At 46.5% G+C, this 18,058-nt stretch overlaps 1 protein-coding gene across 2 annotated transcripts; it reads right to left on the bottom strand.

Moving 5' to 3' along the window:
• Positions 1-63: 63 nt before the first annotated feature.
• LOC139372915 (transmembrane protein 39A-like) lies at positions 64-17,053 on the bottom strand. Of its 2 annotated transcripts, XM_071112775.1 has the most exons (11): positions 16,961-17,045; positions 16,785-16,875; positions 13,716-13,917; positions 11,535-11,757; positions 11,306-11,389; positions 10,496-10,650; positions 9,429-9,539; positions 4,399-4,621; positions 3,253-3,440; positions 2,396-2,516; positions 64-1,854 (listed from the first exon to the last, which is right to left on the bottom strand). In XM_071112775.1, exons 3-11 carry the CDS (start codon positions 13,820-13,822, stop codon positions 1,579-1,581), a joined length of 1,488 nt encoding a protein of 495 aa, XP_070968876.1. In that variant the 5' UTR covers positions 13,823-13,917; positions 16,785-16,875; positions 16,961-17,045; the 3' UTR covers positions 64-1,578. The 2 variants fall into 2 exon arrangements, with proteins under 2 accessions (XP_070968876.1, XP_070968875.1); XM_071112774.1 differs by having other exon boundaries at positions 16,785-17,053.
• Between the last annotated feature and the right edge of the window lie 1,005 nt (positions 17,054-18,058).

Raw genomic sequence — 18,058 nt, 5'->3', positions numbered from 1 at the left:
CTTTGTGGTTTCATCTCTTATCTACACGGTGTCATGGACAAACAGAAACATTTCACAAGTCAGTTTAACAGCGTTATTTTAGTTTATTTCATATTTCAACAGCATGAAAAATGCTCATCGAAAATCCAACACTGTGAGCCATACGATGGTCCATGTCCCCCCCCCCTCCATCTTCCTTCCACCTCACCCACTGAAAATATAAACACACAGCTAACGTTCCAGGTCATCTTTATTGCAGTCATCCTGCACATATCAGATCTCACAACATCGCAGGTACCACATTCATCATTCATTTCATATAGCAATCTGCTGAGAGGCGCCTACAACAGGACTGCATTAAAAGACAAGGTTGGAACGCGCCCGTGAACAAACGTGATCATACAGGCAACCTGGGATTTTGGCACGTTAATAAAACATGAATCATTCTAGATCAGCTGCTCATAGAAAAGGAACAAGATAGAATGGATGAGCGGACAGTTATGGCACTAGAAGCCATCCCACATGGTCATCTGGGACTGGCAACAAGGCAAGCTGTTTAAAATAACACTGCTGGCAGCGGAGCACAACGTGTAGCATTGAAGATACCAAGTGTCATTTGTAATTTAATTTCAAACACACACTGGAAAGTAAAGCACATACACACGTCTGCACATTCAACGCGGTTCGTCTCCCATCTAGAAAAACGGCCATTCAATCTGTTGCGGTGGTGGTGTCCATTCTATTCAGACTATATCTATGTTTTTCGCTTCTCGGGCACAGTGAAATGAAGAGCGGCTATTTGTGGTAAATTAATGACCTGAATGAACATGACGCTGCAAAGAAGACATTGGGCCTGTCCCGAATTATACCCTATTCCCTACATAGTGCACTACTTTTAACCTGGGCTAATAAGGCTCTGGTCAAAAGCTGTGCACTATGTAGGGAATAGGGTGCCATTTGGGATGTGGTATGTTCTACAGGCACCAGAGTCAGCGCTCATGGCCAAACTGCAGACGGTCTTGCTACGAAACGAATCCTAATAAAACACCGTAAAGGGATGAATATGTTCTCTAAAGAGGCAGTGTGCAGGGAGAGACGGGGTCTCCTCAGTCGCTTCCTTGATTGGCCAACCGAGCCAAAGTCTCTTCCTTGATTGGCCGCCGGCGCCATCTGATTGGCTCTGAAGCCTTCTTTAAGCATCTTTGGTGGAAGTCGGAACGCGGTGAGCATAGGAGGAAGAGCTTAGCACAGCACGAGGGCGGGGCCTCATGGCATTAAGAACACAACTCACTCTCTCCCATCCAATCGCTTTGCACCATGAAGCAACAACAAACATCACATGACAATACTACCGTAATGCCCTGTTACTTTTGAAAACAGTATACAAAATAAAATATTATTTAAATAGGTATAAACATTGCATGAAAAATAGAACCGTATCAAAACAATATGAGTTCACAGTCAGTCCCTCCTGCTGCACGCCGCACCCCTCTCTCACCTCCACCCCTTCCACCCATCCCTCCGTACAGCCATAGTGGCAGGGAGGCTAGGGAGTATCCGAACCCACGTCCCCCAGCTCCAGAACCCTCTCCTGGGGTGTCACTGGGACTTGAGCCCCAGGCCGTTGGTGGCGGTGCTGTTGTTGGTGCTGGACCCGGTACTGGAGGTAACAGGGTAGGAGTAGGCCTTGCCCAGCACGATGCGGTCCCGGAGCAGCTTGAAGAGGACGTAGTAGTTACAGAACAGGATGAGGCCCAGGGACAGGGTGTGGTTCCAGCTGTCAGAGCGGAGCAGGGAGTACAACTGGTACAGGACTACGCTGGACTCGATCCAGATTAACAGGTTCAGGATCCGCAACGGCTTGTGGAAAAGGAACTGCAACACAATAAATAACATCACAACTGGTATTTATTTACTAACATGTATCTATAGTTAGACTTGTAAATAAAAGGGACATCTCAAGGCAGGACATGGACAGTACATAAACACACAGACTACAGGGTCTAGTGAAAGGCAGTACATGGACAGTACATAAACACACACAGACTACAGGGTCTAGTGAAAGGCAGTACATAAACACACACAGACTACAGGGTCTAGTGAAAGGCAGTACATAAACACACACAGACTACAGGGTCTAGTGAAAGGCAGTACATAAACACACACAGACTACAGGGTCTAGTGAAAGACAGTACATAAACACACACAGACTACAGGGTCTAGTGAAAGGCAGTACATAAACACACACAGACTACAGGGTCTAGTGAAAGGCAGTACATGGGCAGTACCTAAACACACACAGACTACAGGGTCTAGTGAAAGGCAGTACATGGACACACACAGACTACAGGGTCTAGTGAAAGGCAGTACATAAACACACACAGACTACAGGGTCTAGTGAAAGACAGCGACTCACGTAAAACCTAGCGTGGGAGACGTCTGAGGGCAGGGCCACGTTGTAGGGTCCTACAGCCTTGTACAGGCTACGACTGTGACGTACCAACACCCCCTGGGGCCAGACTGTACTCTCAGACCACCTGCAACACACAACGAAGAGGTGGAGATTGATCCTACAGCCGACAGATCCAATAGAACCCTGCCTAGAAGACTAGACAGTCTGGTGGACAGCAGGGTGGCTAACCCTCTTCCTGGAGACAGCCTCCTTATGCAGGGCTTTGCTCCATCCCTGCTCTAACGCTCCTGGTAGAGTCCTGAAGAACAGTTGATTAGAGTCAGATGTGTTGGAACAAAATCCTGCATATGTCTAGCTCTCCAGGAGAAAAGGTTGGGTTACGTACTGACACACAAGTGTTGTGGCGCGTTGCTGTAGAAGTATGTGTGTGTGTGTGGGGACCACCTACATGTGCTGTGGGCCATTGCTGTAGAAGTATGTGTGTGGGGACCACCTACACGTGCTGTGGGCCATTGCTGTAGAAGTATGTGTGTGTGTGTGTGTGTGTGTGGGGACCACCTACACGTGCTGTGGCGCGTTGCTGTAGAAGTGTGTGTGTGTGTGTGGGAACCACCTACACGTGCTGTGGCGCGTTGCTGTAGAAGTATGTGTGTGTGTGTGTGGGAACCACCTAAGCGTGCTGTGGCGTGTTGCTGTAGAAGTATGTGTGTGTGTGTGTGTGTGTGTGTGTGTGTGTGTGTGTATGTGTGTGTGGGTGTGTGTGTGTGGGGACCACCTAAGCGTGCTGTGGGCCGTTGCTGTAGAAGTATGTGTGTGTGTGTGTGTGTGTGTGTGTGTGTGTGTGTGTGGGAACCACCTACACGTGCTGTGGCGCGTTGCTGTAGAAGCCGTGCTCCAGCTTCTGCCAGCGCCCCAGGTGGGCTGCAGAGCGGTGCAGCAGGTCACAGTAGCTGGGAGGTAACAGCTGGCTCATCAGCATCACAAATGCATTGATCCACACCATGATCAGGTGCTCACAGGACCAGCGCATGTCATAGTACTGGGTACTCTGGAGGGGGAGAGAAGACCACGTTTTAGGGTTCAGGGGCCTTAACACAAACGCAGGAGACAGCACCTAGGATACCTGGAGACTGAAGGAGGAAACTGTGAACACACAAAGACTCAGGGGAGGGGAGATGAGTACCAGGAGGGTTGACAGTTCCTTGGATAACGGGGAGGGGAGATGAGTACCAGGAGGGTTGACAGTTCCTTGGATAACGGGGAGGGGAGATGAGTACCAGGAGGGTTGACAGTTCCTTGGATAACGGGGAGGGGAGATGAGTACCAGGAGGGTTGACAGTTCCTTGGATAACGGGGAGGGGAGATGAGTACCAGCAGGGTTGACAGTTCCTTGGATAACGCGGAGGGGAGATGAGTACCAGCAGGGTTGACAGTTCCTTGGATAACGGGGAGGGGAGATGAGTACCAGCAGGGTTGACAGTTCCTTGGATAACGGGGAGGGGAGATGAGTACCAGGAGGGTTGACAGTTCCTTGGATAACGAGAGGGGAGATGAGTACCAGGAGGGTTGACAGTTCCTTGGATAACGGGGAGGGGAGATGAGTACCAGCAGGGTTGACAGTTCCTTGGATAACGGGGAGGGGAGATGAGTACCAGGAGGGTTGACAGTTCCTTGGATAACGGAGAGGGAGATGAGTACCAGCAGGGTTGACAGTTCCTTGGATAACGGGGAGGGGAGATGAGTACCAGGAGGGTTGACAGTTCCTTGGATAACGGGGAGGGGAGATGAGTACCAGGAGGGTTGACAGTTCCTTGGATAACGGGGAGGGGAGGAGAAGGAAAGCAGCAACCTGCTAGAGGGAGGGAAAGAGTGGAGGAAGGAGAGGGAGAGGAAGTGTGACGTACCTTGACGAAGCAGAGATGAAGGCTACCTAGTAAGGGTTAGGGTTTGTACCTTGACGAAGCAGAGGGGGAGGAAGGCTACGTAGTAAGGGTTAGGGTTTGTACCTTGACGAAGCAGAGGGGGAGGAAGGCTACGTAGTAAGCGCTGAAGAGGGAGTTGAAGAGGACTTCCTTGATGCGACGGTTGAAGTCGCTCCGGAGTTCCTCCACCTCGCTGCGGATGAGTTCTGGAGACGGGGGCTGGGGACAGGTGTGGTGGGGGATGTGGCCTGGAGTGGTAAACTGCTCTCTCAGGTTCTCCCTTAGTAATGCTAGGAAGTCCTTAGGCCTGGAGGGAGAAGAGAGAAGTAATAATGATCTAGGACCAGTTTTTTCTTCAGTCTCCAGGTATCACTCGTGTTTAATTGCTAATTTGAAATTTACTTCGTCACTATGGCCTATTTATTGCCTTACCTCCCTTATCTTATTTGCACACATTGTATATAGACTTTTCTATTGTGTTATTGACTGCATGTTTATTTATTCCATGTGTAACTCTGTTGTTTGTGTCGCACTGATTTGCTTTATCTTGGCCATGTCGCAGTTGCAAATGAGAACTTGTTCTCAACTGGCCTACTTGGTTAAATAAGGTGAAATATTTTATTTTATTTTTTATTTTTTTATGAGATGGGAGTTCCATGCGCTCATGGTTCTGTATAATACTGTACGGTTCCTTGAATATGTTCTGGACCTCGGAACTGTGAAAAGACCCCTGGTGGCATGTCTGGTGGGGTAAGAGCGTGTCACACGGCGTATCCCTTTTTACAAACCAAACATTCAATACCGTTATAGAAGGTAAAGTAAAAACCCAAACCGGTCCGTGCATCAATACTGGTATATAGTCAAATACGGTATACCGCCCAGCCCTAGCAGTCAGTCTTCCCTCAGCTCTTAGCCAAGAGAGACTGGCATGCATAGGGCATGCATAGTTTTAATATTATCCCTCTGATTACAATGAAGAGCAAGACGTTCTGCTTTGTTCTGGGCCAGCTGCAGGTTAACTAGGTCTAGAACATAGGGAATGATTTGTACCAAATACAATGCTCTTAGTTTTAGAGATGTTCAGGACCAGTTTATTACTGGCCACCCATTCCAAAACAGACTGCAACTATTTGTAAAGGGTTTCAGTGACTTCACTAGCTGTGGTTTCTGATGTGTACATGGTTGAATCATCAGCATACATAGACACACATGCTTTGTTTAATGCCAGTGCCAGGTCATTGGTAGAAATAGAAAAGAGTAGAGGGCCTAGAGAGCTGCCCTGCGGTACACCACAATTTACATGTTTGACATTAGAGAAGCTTCCATTAAAGAAAACCCTCTGAGCTCTATTAGATAGATAGCTCTGAATCCACAATATGGCAGAGGTTGAAAAGCCACAACACACAAGTTCTCAAAAACAGGTTATGGTCAATAATATCAAAGGCTGCACTGAAATCTAACAGTACAGCTCCCACAATCTTCTTAATATCAAAGGCTGCACTGAAATCTAACAGTACAGCTCCCACAATCTTCTTAATATCAAAGGCTGCACTGAAATCTAACAGTACAGCTCCCACAATCTTCTTAATATCAAAGGCTGCACTAAAATCTAACAGTACAGCTCCCACAATCTTCTTAATATCAAAGGCTGCACTGAAATCTAACAGTACAGCTCCCACAATCTTCTTAATATCAATTTCTTTCAACCAGTCAGTCATTTGTGTCAGTGCAGTACATATTGAGTGCCCTTCTCTATAAGCATGCTGAAAGTCTGTTGTTCATTTGTTTACAGAGAAACAGCATTGTATTTGGCCAAAAACAATTCCCCCAACAGTTTGCTAAGAGCTGGCAGCCAGCTGATTGGTCTGCTGTTAGAACCAGTAAAAGCCACTTTACCACTCTTGGGATGAGGAATGACTTTGGCTTCCCTCCAGGCCTGAGGACAAAGACTTTCCTCGGGGCTCAGATTAAAGATATGACAGATGGGATGGTAGCCGACTCTAGAGCCACTCCTATGTAGCTTTCCATCTAAGGTGTCAATGCCAGGAGGTTTGTCATTATTGAACGATAACAATTATTCCACCTCTCCCAGACCAACTTCACAAAATTATAACTTAGAAAAACATTGTTTCATTATTAGTTTTTTTTATGTATGAATACGATGGACTCACTCACTGTTCGTTGTTGGCATTTCCTGCCTAAGTTTTCCATTAAGTAATCATTAAAATAATTGGCAACATCCAATGATGGAGAATAATCAAATCGCTGTGAACCCAATAGAATGTGTCAGACAACCACAGTGGATGGAGAATAATCAAATCGCTCTGAACCCAATAGAATGTGTCAGACAACCACAGTGGATGGAGAATAATCAAATCTCTGTGAACCCAATAGCATGTGTCAGACAACCACAGTGGATGGAGAATAATCCCTCGCTGTGAACCCAATAGCATGTGTCAGACAACCACAGTGGATGGAGAATAATCCCTCGCTGTGAACCCAATAGCATGTGTCAGACAACCACAGTGGATGGAGAATAATCCCTCGCTGTGAACCCAATAGCATGTGTCAGACAACCACAGTGGATGGAGAATAATACCTCGCTCTGAACCCAATAGCATGTGTCAGACAACCACAGTGGATGGAGAATAATCCCTCGCTCTGAACCCAATAGCATGTGTCAGACAACCACAGTGGATGGAGAATAATACCTCGCTCTGAACCCAATTAAAACATTGATAAAACGTTTGATATCCTTGTCACATGACACGATCACTTCCTTCTCTTAACTGTGGATGAATATGTTGGCAAGCATAACCATTTAAAAAAAAAAAAACTCATTCTGATCATGTATGATAATGTTGCATACGACATTTGAAAGGTCGATAATTAGGCCCTAGATGCCTTCAACTGCCCAACTTATAGGCATGTCCAATTTGGGCACCTTTTTTAACAATGTGATATTGTGCTCCAAAGGGATAACTAGAAGTAACATGATGTAGGTTAATGAAATAATAAAACTACAATATGTGATTTATTATATTATGTGAAATAGGCCTCGTGTGAAATCACTGTCAAAGATACTGCTGCGTCGCCTCATGAGCGGAGCAGCGGTCTAAGGCTCAGCATCGCAGTGCATCGCTGTGCCACTAGAGATTCTGGGTTCGAGTCCAGGCTGTGTCGCAACCGGGAGACTCATGGGGCGGCGCACAATTGGCCCAGCGTCGTCCGGGTTAGGGGAAGGGTTTGGCCAGCAGGGATGTCGTTGTCCCATCGCGCACTAGCGACTCCTGTGACGGGCCGGGCGCAGTGCACGCTGACACGGTGGCCAGGTGTATGGCATTTCCTCCGACACATTGGTGCGGCTGGCTTCCGGGTTAAGCGGGCATTGTGTCAAGAAGTAGTGCGGCTTGGTTGGGTTGTGTTTCGGAGGACGCACAGCTCTTGACCTTTGCCTCTCCCGAGTCAGTACGGTAGTTGCAGCGACGAGACAAGACTGTAACTACCAATTGGATCCCACAAAATTGGGGAGAAAAAGGTGTACATTTTTTGTAATAAAAATGACAATTGAAAATAATGTTGCATTTAAGTCTAGATTTATCATACAGAAATATCAAAACATTCTTTCAACATCTACAAAGCAATTGCCTGACTAAGGCGCAGGTACCACTGACTCACTGCCCTTCTCTATTATCAAGAAGCTTGTTTTAAAACAATGGTTCTGATAAAGAAGAAGCCTGCTGGTAACTGGTAATTGATTAGGACAGCTGGTGTCCTAAAGATCTGTCAACTAGGTAGGACTCTTACGACTAGAGGTTTCATCAATAGCTCGTATACTGAACCATAAGAGCAGGAGATTCTCTATTCTCAGCACTTAAGAGCAATTTTCTACTCTGAGCCTCTTTGTGGATACGGGGCCCAGCGCTCCTACTGACATTATTAATACAGACACAGAAATAAAACAGATCAGACAAAAGCCAAATGACACTATTATTGCATTTATGAAAACGTCACATGACAGGAATATCACATTGTTGTCTCTTTGCAGTGTACTCTCTATGGTACTTTAAAATGCCCACCCTTTAGGTGGGGTGTCAGCTGAAAAGACCACGGACTAAACTCACACAATCAAACAAAGAGGAATCTGTCCCAGGCTGTGAGAGAGAAGAAATCAGGAGTTCCTGACTGCCTCTGATTCCACCCACTTCACAGGGAACTTTAATTGACATTTTTTTTAAATCAATGTTCTGTCCCCCAGTCTGAGCAGAAGGGTGTGTTTGGCTGGGGGAGACAACAGTGAAGTCTGGGGTTTCATTTGTTTACCTGAATAAGGGGAGTGTGTGTGTGTTTATGTTTACCTGAATAAGGGGAGTGTGTGTGCTTATGTTTACCTGAATAAGGGGAGCGTGTGTGTTTATGTTTACCTGAATAAGAGGAGTGTGTGTGTTTATGAGTGTTTACCTGAATAAGGGGAGTGTGTGTGTTTATGAGTGTTTACCTGAATAAGGGGAGTGTGTGTTTATGTTTACCTGAATAAGAGGAGCATGTGTGTTTATGTTTACCTGAATAAGGGGAGTGTGTGTGTTTATGTTTACCTGAATAAGGGGAGTGTGTGTGTTTATGTTTACCTGAATAAGGGGAGTGTGTGTGTTTATGTTTACCTGAATAAGGGGAGTGTGTGTGTTTATGAGTGTTTACCTGAATAAGGGGAGTGTGTGTGTTTATGAGTGTTTACCTGAACAAGGGGAGTGTGTGTTTGAGTGTTTACCTGAATAAGGGGAGTGTGTGTGTTTATGTTTACCTGAATAAGGGGAGTGAGTGTGTGTGTTTATGAGTGTTTACCTGAATAAGGGGAGTGTGTGTATTTATGTTTACCTGAATAAGGGGAGTGTGTGTGTTTATGTTTACCTGAATAAGGGGAGTGTGTGTGTTTATGTTTACCTGAATAAGGGGAGTGTGTGTGTTTATGAGTGTTTACCTGAATAAGGGGAGTGTGTGTGTTTATGAGTGTTTACCTGAATAAGGGGAGTGTGTGTTTGAGTGTTTACCTGAATAAGGGGAGTGTGTGTGTTTATGTTTACCTGAATAAGGGGAGTGTGTGTGTTTATGTTTACCTGAAGAAGGGCCCATGGGACAGGTCCTGGTCTGAGTAACCACAGTCTGAAGGCACTGGCTGGGCCCTACTCTCCTGATGGAAGCAACACAGGGGAACATACACCCCAAACCTGTCGCACAGAGAGACAGGGATGAAAGAGAGAGAGAGAAAAAGGAGAGAGCGAAAGAGAAAAATGAAAGAGAGAGGAGAGAGAAAGAGAGAGAGAGGACAATGGGAGATAAAGAACCATGTGTTAAATCAACTAGACAATGGAGAATATGACACTGATCAACTAGATAATGGAGAATATGACACTGATCAACTAGATAATGGAGAATATGACACTGATCAACTAGACAATGGAGAATATGACACTGATCAACTAGATAATGGAGAATATGACACTGATCAACTAGACAATGGAGAATATGACACTGTGATCAACTAGATAATGGAGAATATGACACTGATCAACTAGATAATGGAGAATATGACACTGTGATCAACTAGATAATGGAGAATATGACACTGATCAACTAGACAATGGAGAATATGACACTGATCAACTAGACAATGGAGAATATGACACTGATCAACTAGATAATGGAGAATATGACACTGATCAACTAGATAATGGAGAATATGACACTGATCAACTAGATAATGGAGAATATGACACTGATCAACTAGACAATGGAGAATATGACACTGATCAACTAGACAATGGAGAATATGACACTGTGATCAACTAGATAATGGAGAATATGACACTGATCAACTAGATAATGGAGAATATGACACTGATCAACTAGATAATGGAGAATATGACACTGATCAACTAGATAATGGAGAATATGACACTGATCAACTAGATAATGGAGAATATGACACTGATCAACTAGATAATGGAGAATATGACACTGATCAACTAGATAATGGAGAACAATAAAACACACTACTTCCCAGTAAACACACCATCTCTGAATCAAACCACCAGACTACTGACACATCAACTGTAGAGCTGCTGTCCTACAGTAACTAGTCTGAAACCTCTGGTAGCTCCGCTCTCTCAACACAGACACTCACGGGTATCCAAGGAAGAGCAGGTTGAGCACCGAGTGGTTCTTGAACAGGTTGACCAGGGTCCAACAGAGAACCCAGCCACACAGAGTGAGGAGGCTGAGCCGTGCTGCGATCAGAACCACGTACCGCACCAAGGAACATGGACTGGTCTGAGACGCCTGGTGGGGGGGGAGGGGGGGGGAGACAGACAGAGAAACACACGCACAGGTTAGAGGTTATACAAACACGATCCACCGACAGACAGCACAATCAACCACAATGCATTGCTACACACTAAGCTCTTAACTCGAACATAACAAGACCACAATCCTCAATATAAAGCACAAGTCAGTCAAACACACACAACCCTGGCCAGAGTCCAGACACAACAATACTAAGCCAGTCACACACGAACGATGCAACAAGGAGGATCAGCGTAGGCCTAAATACTAGAAACGAGTTCACTCCCATCCCTACTACTACACCACAAACATGATGCAACCAGTTTAGAAACAGCTGATGAATAGGCAGATAAAGTTGAGGAAGGGAGAGAGAGGTAGAAAGAGAGAGAGGTAGAGGAAGAAAGAGAGAAAGAGAGATAGAGAGAGAGAGAGGTAGAGAGAGAGAGAGGTAGAAAGAGAGAGATAAAGAGAGAGAGATAAAGAGAGAGAGATAAAGAGAGAGAGGTAGAAAGAGAGAGAGAGGTAGAAAGAGAGAGAGATAAAGAGAGAGAGAGGTAAAGAGAGAGAGAGGTAAAGAGAGAGAAGATGAGAGGTAGAAAGAGATAGATAGAGAGATAACACGAGAGAGAGGTAGAGAGGTAGAGAAAGATACCTCTGACACTATAGTCCACACCAGTCTCCTGGCCAGCATCACTGTGATGAAGATAGCCAGGTGGTAGTCCATCAGATGGAAGTTCTGCAGAGAGGAGACAACAAACGGACTGAAGGTGTGCTCACTACTACTCACCAGAATTGTAGGTTATCTCTGTGTGTGTGTGTTCACTACTACTCACCAGAGTTGTAGGTTATCTCTGTGTGTGTGTGTGTTCACTACTACTCACCAGAGAGGTGGAGGCAGCAGGGTGACTATAAGGGTACCACCACACAGTCCTGTAGATATTAATATACTGAACAAACAGCGCCACCAGCAGGTAGAGGAAGAGCAGGAACTCAAACAGCAGGCTGCTGTCCAATGGGAGGTCAGGGATCCGGTAGTGACGGACGGGTTCCGGCGTGATGAGGGCCGAGAGGGGCGGGGCAGAGAGACCCACACAGTTACTGCTCCTGGAGGGAGGGGGGCATAGAGAGAAGCTGGGGTTACTGGCGTGTTGTGGTTCTGGAGGGAGGGGGGCATAGAGAGAAGCTGGGGTTACTGGTGTGTTGTGGTTCTGGAGTAGCCTTGAGCTTGAGTGTTAGTGTGCTGAGCATCTGAGTCCGCCGGACAACCACTCCCTGGAGAACGAGTCCGCCAGACTGCTCCCTGGAGAACGAGTCCGCCAGACTGCTCCCTGGAGAACGAGTCCGCCAGACTGCTCCCTGGAGAACGAGTCCGCCAGACTGCTCCCTGGAGAACGAGTCCGCCAGACTGCTCCCTGGAGAACGAGTCCGCCAGACTGCTCCCTGGAGAACGAGTCCGCCAGACTGCTCCCTGGAGAACGAGTCCGCCAGACTGCTCCCTGGAGAACGAGTCCGCCAGACTGCTCCCTGGAGAACGAGTCCCCCAGACTGCTCCCTGGAGAACGAGTCCCCCAGACTGCTCCCTGGAGAACGAGTCCCCCAGACTGCTCCCTGGAGAACGAGTCCCCCAGACTGCTCCCTGGAGAACGAGTCCCCCAGACTGCTCCCTGGAGAACGAGTCCCCCAGACTGCTCCCTGGAGAACGAGTCCCCCAGACTGCTCCCTGGAGAACGAGTCCCCCAGACTGCTCCCTGGAGAACGAGTCCCCCAGACTGCTACTGGAGAACGAGTCCCCCAGACTACTACTGGAGAACGGGTCCCCCAGACTGCTACTGGAGAACGGGTCCCCCAGACTACTAGTGGAGAACGAGTCCCCCAGACTACTAGTGGAGAACGAGTCCCCCAGACTACTAGTGGAGAACGAGTCCCCCAGACTACTAGTGGAGAACGAGTCCCCCAGACTACTAGTGGAGAACGAGTCCCCCAGACTACTAGTGGAGAACGAGTCCCCCAGACTGCTACTGGAGATCGAGTCCCCCAGACTGCTACTGGAGAACGAGTCCCCCAGACTACTAGTGGAGAACGAGTCCCCCAGACTGCTACTGGAGAACGAGTCCCCCAGACTACTACTGGAGAACGAGTCCCCCAGACTACTAGTGGAGAACGAGTCCCCCAGACTACTAGTGGAGAACGAGTCCCCCAGACTACTAGTGGAGAACGAGTCCCCCAGACTACTAGTGGAGAACGAGTCCCCCAGACTACTACTGGAGAACGAGTCCCCCAGACTACTACTGGAGAACGAGTCCCCCAGACTACTACTGGAGAACGAGTACCCCAGACTACTAGTGGAGAACGAGTCCCCCAGACTGCTACTGGAGAACGAGTCCCCCAGACTACTAGTGGAGAACGAGTCCCCCAGACTACTACTGGAGAACGAGTCCCCCAGACTACTAGTGGAGAACGAGTCCCCCAGACTGCTACTGGAGAACGAGTCCCCCAGACTGCTACTGGAGAACGAGTCCCCCAGACTACTACTGGAGAACGAGTCCACCAGGCTACTACTGGAGAACGCAGGAATGTGATTAACAGTCAGGGAAAGGAGAACATGTTGTGGCGAGAAAAGAACAGAACAAAGGAAGTGAAATGATCTCGATGCCTCTTCCTCATCGGTGTTGATCTGAGCTGGCATACCTTCTTCCTCCTCAGAGGAGGTGTGGTATTAATAATCTGACTCCACCCCCCTCACTCACACCAATCATCTACAGGACTAACACTAATTATGTTTGAATGTTAAATCACAGTCAGGACGGGAAGGAAGAAGCTGTGACCGTCTCATGGTAGATGGAGACACAGTAACATTTTAAAAACAGAAGGTGTGATCAAATAGCCTAGAACTACACATTTAACTTCCCATAAGGCTTGGCTCAATAAATCATGTAGGCCTGTTTGTGTTTGGTGGGGTAGGAGGGTTATGTCTGCTTGTTGTAGTACACTACTTTACCCCATCTGTGTGTGTGTGTGTGTGTGTGTGTGTGTGTGGACAATATCTGTGTTCTTATCCTAACCTGTTTCTGAGTCCGTTGCCGAGGCTGCCCCCCACCAGAGTCTGCAGGGAGGGCAGAGCAGAGCGGCTCAGCTGTTGTCTACTTGGCCCCCTGCGGCCCCCGGGCATGGCCAGGCACCACCTCAACACCCCCTGCTACTGCCTCTCCACCTAGACCCAGAGACCAGCACCACCTCACAGCCCGGCCCAACACAGCCAGGCCACTGGAGAGACGGACAGAGAGAGAAAACAACGTCAGGGTCATGTTCATTAGGCACAACACGTTAGAAAACAGAGTCAAACAGGGAGGTAGAATACGATCTGAACATGTGCACATTGCAACCCATTTTGTTATAGTGTGTGCTCTAATGAACACAACCCAGGTGCAATAAAGAACAGTCCCAATAGAGGACAGAATGTGTACACACACACGTTGCAGATAGACGTCTCCTGAAAAAAACATGCCATGAATGAGTCGCTACTCTTCTCATCGGAGAGGCACGTAGGATGATATGACGTAGGATAAACAATGTATTTCTGTCTAAACTTTCCAGAACATGGTGTCCTACTGAACGCAGCCCTGGGGAAGATGGTGACAAGACAAGGCCAGACTAGGTCAGAGTCAATAGAACAGAGGTGGGTGAATAGGTCCTGGGTTACTGGTAGGACAACATCACCACAGTCTAGCACCCAGGGTCATGCAACTTTACATAAGACGACATCCTCAGACTGATCACAGACAGGCATCACAGAGACACACAGACAGACAGACAGACAGACAGACAGACACAGACACACAGAGACAGACAGACAGGCATCACACAGACAGACAGGTATCACACACAGACAGACAGACATCACAGACAGACAGGCATTAGACACAGACACACAGAGACAGACAGACAGGCATCACACAGACAGACAGGTATCACAGACAGACAGACTGGCAGGCAAACATCACACACACAGACAGGCATCACACACAGACAGACAGACAGACAGACAGACAGACAGGCATCACACACAGACAGACAGACAGACAGGCATCACACAGTCAGACAGAGAGGCAGGCAAACATCACACAGACAGACAGACAGGCAGGCAAACATCACACAGACAGACAGGCATCACACACAGACAGGCATCACACACAGACAGACAGACATCACACACAGGCATCACACACACAGACAGACAGGCATCACACACAGACAGACAGAGAGACTTCACACACAGACAGACAGAGAGACAGACAGGAATTAGACACAGACACACAGAGACAGACAAGGCATCACACACAGTCAGACAGACAGACAGACAGACAGACATTAGACACACAGAGACAGACAGACAGGCATCACACAGACAGACAGGTATCACAGACACAGACAGACAGGCATCACACACAGACAGACAGGCATCACACACACAGACAGACAGGCATCACACAGTCAGACAGACAGGCATCACACAGTCAGACAGACAGGCAGGCAGGCAAACACACACACAGACAGGCAGACAGGCATCACACACAGACAGACACAGAGAGGCATCACACACAGACAGACATCACACACAGACAGGCATCACACACACAGACAGAGAGGCATCACACACACAGACAGAGAGGCATCACACACAGACAGACAGAGAGGCATCACACACAGACAGACAGAGAGGCATCACACACAGACAGACAGAGAAGCATCACACACAGACAGACAGAGACAGACAGACAGAGGCATCAAACACACACAGACAGACATACCAGACACACAGACAGACAAACAGACCAGACACACAGACAGACAAACAAAAATCACACACAGACACAGAGACAAACATCACAGACAGACAGGCAAATATCACACACAGACAGACAGGCAACACACACAGACAGGCAACACACACAGACAGGCAACACACACAGACAGGTATCGAATGCATGTACAAGCACACAGTCACCAAACACACTTTACAATGGCAGCCAGGTGAGACAACAACCGTAGCTACTGTAGATGCCACGGTTATAGAACAAGAGATAAGCAAACCAGGTTATCGCAATTACCTTTGTCTGTGTCTGTGTGTGTGTGTGTGTGTGTGTGTATAATTGAGGAGCTTCCTAGTGGCTGTACATAGGCTAATGTATAGTTTGCTGGAACAATCCACACACAGCCATTCCACTAAGGGAGACTGAACAGAAAGGAGTTAGGGAGAGAGACAATGCCCACAACCACAAAACAAAGGTAGCTGGCTAGTCCAGTACACTACAACCTTGACTACTGGAGGAGCAGGGAAGGGATGCAAAGGTGCCAGTCAACTTAGACTAGCTAGGCTGTCCTTCAATGTACTAATGTTGCTGGTGATGATGAGTGATAACGGCATTAGAAACATCCACTTTAGCCATGCTCGCATCAGATCAGAGTAGCCTATCTGCAAACATAGCTAGCTACTGTTCTCAGGCAATACTTTCTTAAGCATGACTGTACTGTATGTAGTGTTGTATCGAAACTGCAGTTTTTCAACTTTGCAAAATGCGGAAATCAGATCAGAAGGCATGCGCAATAAAGTAACGGCTTTATGACAGTTCGTGGTAAACTGTGGCTGATAGAAGCTGTTACAATATTATAGGCAACTGTTACACAAGTCTGACACTTGTATTAAGAGTGCAATATTCCCAAATGGCAGAACATCGAATTTCTAACTACTTTATAACATTCAAGAAGATGAAACATTCTCATAGAAGTTGAAAAGTTGTATTTTCAAGACACGTAGCTAAAGTTAGCTAGCTAAACACATATTGTACTTACTACACATTTAACTAGATATGTATAAGCAATTTGTAGCTAGCTAGATATTTTCAGTAACATTGTCGAGCTACCTAACGAACGGTGCTAGCTAGTTTTTGTGTGTTATTGGACATGATCGACCTGTTATTTGTTATTATAGAGAAACGAGACAATGCACAGGATTCATCATTTCAAATGGGGGAAGTTAGCTAGCCTAGGTATATTATGTTTAATAGTATGCATCGTATACAAAAACAGCTAGCTAATTAGCTACTCGTGCAGGAATTAAACAGAATACTCACACAACATTGACAAAAAGCGGATGGTATGGACACGGATGCATCAGTCAATTGTGGGTTGACAAGCCGAGACAGGAGCGAACATTTCTCTCGTCTTAAAAGGGAATATATTCATAGGTTTGAGCGGGGACGGGGGTTGTGTGCTACTTATAAACACACAGGACGTTATATCGGTTTACCTCCAACAACAAACATACGGTTAAAAACGAGTCTGTTTGCAGTGCAACAGTAGCTAGCTACAGTCACTAGTAGCACACAGAGACCGACGTGGCAAAGCGATGCCTGTTTTGCCAAAACGTCATCATTCATGCGACGTGTTCTTCAGCCACGCAGCCGCACACGAATTTGGTGACGAATATTTACACAAATTGTACAATCCTCTTGCAAAGCACTGGCTTTTCAAGTTAACATTTTCAACACAGGGTAAATGTTAAATAAAAAAAATATGCATTTAATTCCTGCTAACTTTGTTATATTGAATAAATTAATCACAAGCGAGTATGACATCCCATGGCACACATCTTATATGGATGGCCTTTGACCCTGAATGTAATTTGACAAATCAATTCTGCCAATTTGTCTTTACCTTGCCTTGAGCTAATCTGATCACAACACAAAGGTGATCATATATAGGTCTGAAGCAGGCATTCACTGTCTGTGTAACTTACTGGACAATAGAGGAGCTTCCTAGTGTCTGTGTGTCCTATAGGCCAGCCTGTTGGGTGTCAGTGTGTGAGTGTAATTTGCCTCCAGCATGTTTGAAATGGAAACCAGTTGGGTGAAGAAGACACCTGTACACAAAGGTATCTATAAAATAACTTTATTGAAAACATTTCCTTCATTGTCCCTAAGAGGGAGTAACTTACACCAACACCATTTTCTATCCAGAGACATCAAATCATACAGCTGTGATCTTCACATCAAAGCCTAGTTCACCCTGAGGAGATGGTGGTGGTTTTGCTTTCTCTAATAGGATAAGTCCCCAAGCAAACTGACTTCACGTAACAGCACATCGTTTTTGCTCATTTTTCTCACATTTGAAATATCCTGAGCCATATCGATACATACATAACTGAATATTCACAAGTCAAGATGTCCAGACAGAGCACAAAATTCAAAACTATTTACATGTACAACATGTAGAAAAGGGACCTGAATGATCATGGAGTACAAGCCTACATAGGCTATGGCTAAAAACAAACAGGAAACACATTTTGTTTTCTGGTTTACTTTTGACAAACAATTAAATAAGGCATATTATGTATTATTCTCATCTG

This window comes from Oncorhynchus clarkii, chromosome 18 (genome assembly GCF_045791955.1).
Source record: "Oncorhynchus clarkii lewisi isolate Uvic-CL-2024 chromosome 18, UVic_Ocla_1.0, whole genome shotgun sequence".
Taxonomy (NCBI): Eukaryota; Metazoa; Chordata; class Actinopteri; order Salmoniformes; family Salmonidae; genus Oncorhynchus; species Oncorhynchus clarkii.
Note: the sequence above shows the minus strand (reverse complement) of the source record. Positions and strands in the feature narration are given on the sequence as shown.